General features: G+C 45.1%; 1 protein-coding gene across 6 annotated transcripts in view; it reads right to left on the bottom strand.

Annotated features, from left to right (window-relative positions):
- Positions 1-3,389, bottom strand: part of ZNF207 (zinc finger protein 207) — a 20,465-nt gene extending 17,076 nt beyond the window's left edge. For 3 of the 6 annotated variants that reach the window (XR_002481448.1, XR_002481449.1, XM_008049673.2), the window contains exons 1-2: positions 3,184-3,389; positions 1,649-1,775 (exon numbers count right to left, since the gene is read on the bottom strand). Coding sequence is in view for 4 of the 6 variants with exons in the window: in XM_008049673.2 (XP_008047864.1) it covers positions 1,649-1,775; positions 3,184-3,224 (168 nt within the window). In the remaining 2 variants the exon portion in view is untranslated. Of the gene's footprint in view, positions 1-1,648; positions 1,777-3,183 lie in introns of all 6 variants that reach the window. The other 3 variants (XM_021708377.1, XM_021708379.1, XM_021708378.1) reach the window with 1 other exon arrangement.
- Between the last annotated feature and the right edge of the window lie 2,303 nt (positions 3,390-5,692).

The following is a 5,692-nucleotide window of genomic DNA, read 5'->3' as shown; positions in this document are numbered from 1 at the left end:
GTGGCTCAGCCTGTAATCCCACCGCTTTGGGAGGCCGAGGTGAGTGGATTGCCTGAGCCCAAGGGTTCGAGACTCGCCTGGGCAACTTGGCAAGACCTCATCTCTACAATAAATCAAAAACTAGCCGGGCGTGGTAAGTGCGCCTGTAGTTCCAGCTATTTGGAAGGCGGAGGTGGAAGGATCACCGGAGCCCAGCAGGTCGAGGCTGCAGTGGCCAGGAGCGGCCACTGCACTCCAGTCTGGGTGACAGAGTGAGACTCAAACTCAAAAAAAAATTGTTGTTACTGTAAAAGTAACTGAAGTGAAAAGGATCTATACATAAAATTTTTGAGGCCAGACGCAGTGGCTCAAGCCTGTAATCTCAGCACACCAGGAGGCTGAGGCGAGAGGACTGCCTGAGCTCAAGGGTTCAAGACCAGCCTGGGCAACCTGGTGAGACCTCATCTCTACAATAAATCAAAAAATTAGCCAGGCATGGTAGTGCGTGCCTGTGGTTCCGGCTACTTAGAAGGCTGATGCAAAAGGATCGCCTGAGCCCAGCAAATTGACACTAGGGTGGCCATGTGCGGCACTACACTCCAGCCTGGCCAACAGAGTAAGATTCCTACTCAAAAAAGAAAAAAAATTTTTTTGAACTCAGAGAAGCAGTGTATCTCTGCCTCTAATAAACAGTAGTTTCTCATGATTAGAGATTTGCTCATCTCATATTTCTCTAAAGTCTAATTTAGCAAAAATTCAGGTACTTCTAAGAATGGCAAAAGTAGAAGTAATGTTGAATGAGACACAAAGCTATGTATTAGATCCTAAATATATAAATTACAAAGCTCTCACTACCTACTAGTGAAGGGACTCAAGAAACCTAAAAATTAGCAAATAAAATACAATGCTGCCAATTCCAAAATAAGTTCATAGAATAAACTGTTCAAATGAGCCTAGCCCCAAGCTACAGATTATGATAAATCCTTCAATGGCAGTGAATAATAGTAGGTAATTACATATCAATTCTTATGGCCAGATCACACACAAAACTTAAATTGCTGGTCCTTGTTCTCTCACCCAAGTACTCAGGCGGTACTTTGTGATTTCAACCTTTCACCAATCTGCCCTAGAAAGGCATTATCAATAATTTGAAAATATAGGCAGGGCTTGGTGGCTCAGCCTGTAATCCCAGAGCTTTGGGAGGCCGAGGTGAGTGGATTGCCTGAGCCTGCAGGTTCGAGACCCGCCTGGGCAACTTGGCAAGACTTCATCTCTGCAATAAATCAAATAGCAGCCGGGCGTGGTAGCGCACGCCTGTAGTTCCAGCTACTTGGAAGGCTGAGGCGGAAGGATCGCCGGAGCCCAGTAGGTCGAGGCTGCGGTGGCCAGGAGCGCCCACTGCACTCCAGTCTGGGTGACAGAGTGAGAGACTCCAACTCAAAAAAATAAAAAATAAAAATAATAATAATAATTAGATGATATAAACTCTCTAAGCATAAAAAGTCAAATATCTTCCCGATGGCTAAAGAATAGACTTGGTTAGCTTATCTTGACTGGTTAACTTCTTTTGCAGTACACAAATTGAAAAAAAATTCAGATGTTAAAGATAAATTCAAGGTTACCATTTCACGCTAACTCCAAAAACTAAATACGGAAGACAGGTCCTTACCTGCATGCAGTGAATAGCTAAGCCAGGCCCTGTGTACAATTTCTTATGACATATATGGCATTTAAAATGCTTTGCTTTTTGGTGCTGTATAAGAATCTTCTCATCATCAAAATCTCTATTACAATACCTGATCAATATTGTTAAGGCACAAAAACAGCACAATAATGACACTGCCTACACCAAAATCGTAGGGGTAACGTTAAAATATGGGAACCAGTAAAACCAAAATAGTACTTTACAGAAATTCTGCTTTTGCTATTCATTTATTACACAATTAAGTACTCCTGCCTTGTAATTTCAATTTCCTGGAAGCCCATAATCTCTCTTCACTACCCCTAAATAAACACCTCAGTAGTCAGCAAAACACTTCTGCCAAATTTCTGTTCAACAAAGATGTTAAGTAAAGTCAACTTTCTTGTTGAATATTTCATAGCACACTGATAACAGAAGAGGGTTCAATGTTAAGAAACCCTCAAGTTTATGTCAAGACAGAACCAATTTCAAGACAGAATATTTCATTAGATATGCAGAATAATCGGAATATTAGGATTTTATCATTTCTAAAATTAAGTACATGGAAAGTAACACAATTTCTAATGAACATTTCCTAAAGTTTCCAATTAAGTATTAATTTATGAGGTCAAGGAATGTATTTAAGTTCAGAGCTGAACTATAAAAACGCTCACCTCACTACTCAATGTTTTAAAAAGGACATTACAAAGTTCATAACCGTTTTTAAGCTACTTTTTAACTGTTATAAAGTAATGCAGTTCTCTAACAAACTGTTTTTACATAAAGGGCAGTAAATAAAATCAATTTTAATGTAAAGAATATCGACGCTTCCGAAAAAGCATTAAATGATGCCATACTTGATAGTAAGATTTCCTTTCTAACGAGACAGGGTATTTTTCTAGTCCTACAAAGTTGGGTAATAGATACTATAATAAACTCCACCCAGTCAGAACGCTTCCTGAAGATTAGGCGCCTCTGGGTGAGACACGGAAGCTAGTTCTCCCCCCACCCCCGGAAAAAAAAAAAAAAAGTTCGAATCCAGGGTTAACTAACGAGCCTTCATTCAACTAACAATTCTACAAAAAAAAAACAACCCAAAACAACAACAAAAACCCACAGGAAAAGTGGGTGACAGACTCCGACAGCTCTTCCCAAATCCCCCACGGAGTCAATCAGCGTACTAGGATCGAAGAAAGTCCCTTTGTTGAATCGTGACCAAAACGGAGTGTGGCCGAATAGTTCCTAGGGGACTTGATGTCCTTGATGGAGGGGTCCAGGCCGCCTCCCAGCAGGTCAAAATTCGCACCAAACAAGATCCTCCTGAACCAGAGTCGCACGACCCTCAACTGCCAAAGCCCTCGACCTAGAGACCTCATTTCCGAGAAGCCTTCCCGAGTTCAATCCCAGTCGCCGAGGCCCAGATCTAGACGCTCCTCGCCATAAGCCAAATCCAGGCCTCCCAGTCCCAGGCCCCGTCAACCGGCACCCCAGCTCGGCCTCGACTTCGAACCGACAAAGGATATCAGCACCACGGCTTCAGCTGCTTCTTCTTCTTGCGGCCCATAACTGCGCACCACCGGCAAAATAAAAGGGAAAAGCAGCAGGAAAAAACGAGGCGAAAACCGCTCACTTTCCGGACCCAACGGACACCAACCGCGTCCCACAGGAAACAGATACAAAATGGCCGACGGCCTCGTTCGCCGCTCCGCCTCCCGTCAGGCACTGCGGCGAGAGGTGGAGCCAGGCAGAGGAGGGTCACATGACGCAGACCTCCGCCCTGAGTGGGTGGGGACGCGGGGCCGCCGCAAGGCAGCGGCCATCTTGTCCGCTTTCGTTTGCTGTGGTTGCGGATCCCTACGGGTTTCTTTTTTTTTTTTTTTTTTTTTGAGTAGGAGTCTCACTAAGTGGAGTGGCACGCTCACGTCCACTGTAGCCTCGACCTGCTGGGCTCAGGCGATCCTTCCAAGTACCTGGAGCTACAGGCGCACGCCACTACCCGGCTAATTTTTTTGATTTATTGTAGAGACAAGGTCTCCTCCATGTTACCCAGGCTGGTCTGGAACCGGTGGGTTTAGGCAGTCCTTTTGTCACTGCTTCCCAAAGTGCTGGGATTACAGGCGTGAGCCACCGCGCCTGCCTCCCTCCGGGTTTCTTTTGTAAAGGAACCAGAGACCTAAGTACGCTGAGACGCATACGAATAAAAAAAGAAAGATTACTAGTGTAATTAAGGGAACATTAAATATCAAGGATAATGCCGGCCTCAGTGGCTCACGCCTGTAATTCCAACAGTTTCAGAGGCGGCGGTGAGAAGATTGTCTGAGTCCAAGGGTTTGAGACCAGCCTGGGCAACTTGGCGAGACCTCACATCAATCAACCGGGTGTGGTGGTGCGCGCCTGTAGTTCCAGCTACTTGGAAGGCTGAGGTGGAAGGATTGCCTGAGCCCAACTGGTGGAGGCTGTGGTGGCTGTGAGCGTGCCACTGCACTCCAGCCTGGGTGACAGAATGAGACTCCCACTAAAAAGAAAATAAAAAAGATTCCTAGTGAAATTAAGGGAACATTAAAAATAAAGTATAATATCGGGCACGATGGCTCACGCCTGTAATCCCAGCACTTTGGGAAGCCAAGACATGAGGATTGCTTGAGCCCAGGAGGCCAAGACCAGCCCGGGCAACACAGGAGACCTTGTCTCTACCAAAAAAAAGTAAAAAAAAAAAAGCATGAGCCAGGCTCAGTGGCTCAGCCTGTAATCCCAATGCTTTGGGAGGCTGAGGTGAGTGGATTGTCTGAGCCCGCAGGTTCAGGACCTGCCTGGGCAACTTGGCAAGACCTCATCTCTACAATAAATCAAAAAAATTAGCTAGCATGGTGGCGTGTGCCTGTAGTCCAGCTACTTGGGAAACTGAGGTGAACAGATCATCTGAGCCTAGGAGATCAAGGCTGTAGTGAGCTGTGGTCGCACTACTGCACTCCAACCTGGGTGACAAAGTGAGATCCCGACTCAAAACAAAAATTATAGTTGAGACACAGACTAAGTTTTATTTTATTTTATTTTGGGGGGGTTGGAGTCTCACTCTGTCACCCAGGCTGGAGTGCAGTGGCATACGGCCACCCCAGCATTGACCTGCTGGGCTCCGGCGATCCTTCCACCTCAGCCTTCCAAGTAGCTGGAACTACAGGCGCGCTACCACATCCAGCTAATTTTTTATTTTATTGTAAAGATGAGGTCTCACCAAGTTGCTCAGGCTTGTCTCAAACTTGTGGGCTTAGGCAATCCTCTCATCTCAGCCTCCCAAAGTACTAGGATTATACGCATGAGCCACTGTGTCCTGCCTGCAGAGGATTTCTAAGAGGACAATTAGAGAATAATGCAAGTGAGAGGTGGTTAAGAGTCCAGTGCTTGCGTTCATATTCCACCAGTGCCACTACTTCACCACATGACTTAGAGCAAGGCACATAAACTTCATCTGGTTGCACTTCGAACAGAGTTTGGCATGTAATAATAACTAATAATGTAAATTATATCTTAATGTTGAAACCAGAAAGTGGCTAGGCTCAATGACTCATTCCTGTAATCTCAGCACTGTGGGAGGCTGAGGCTGGAGGATCACTTGAGGCCAGGAGTTGGAAACCAGCCTGGGCAACATAGTGACCCTGTCTCCAATAAATAAATAAAAAGCAAAAAATAATAGCAGATATTCATGGAGCACTTACTGTGTGCCAGGCATTATGGTAAATTTTAACATTCCTTGCCTTAAATTGTAATGGTAGGAGCCATTATTAACCTATTAGTAAAGACTAGATAAAAGAGGTTTAAGAGAGTCGGAATAATTTGCCCAAAGTCAGAGAGTAAGTAAGTGTGAAGCTGAATTATATTTGAGTTTTAGAAAGATCACTTGCTGGGCTCGGTGGCTCAGCCTGTAATACCATTTGGGAGGCCGAGGTGAGTGGATTGCCTGAGCTCGCAGGTTCGAGACCTGTCTGGGCAACTTGGCGAGACCTCATCTTGACAATAAATCAAAAAACTAGCCGG

The sequence above is a fragment of the Carlito syrichta genome, unplaced genomic scaffold (assembly GCF_000164805.1).
Source record: "Carlito syrichta isolate Samal-C Ts95f unplaced genomic scaffold, Tarsius_syrichta-2.0.1 Scaffold135915, whole genome shotgun sequence".
NCBI classification, from domain to species: domain Eukaryota; kingdom Metazoa; phylum Chordata; class Mammalia; order Primates; family Tarsiidae; genus Carlito; species Carlito syrichta.
The sequence above is the reverse complement of the archived record's forward strand: the minus strand, read 5'-3'. Positions and strand labels throughout refer to the sequence as shown.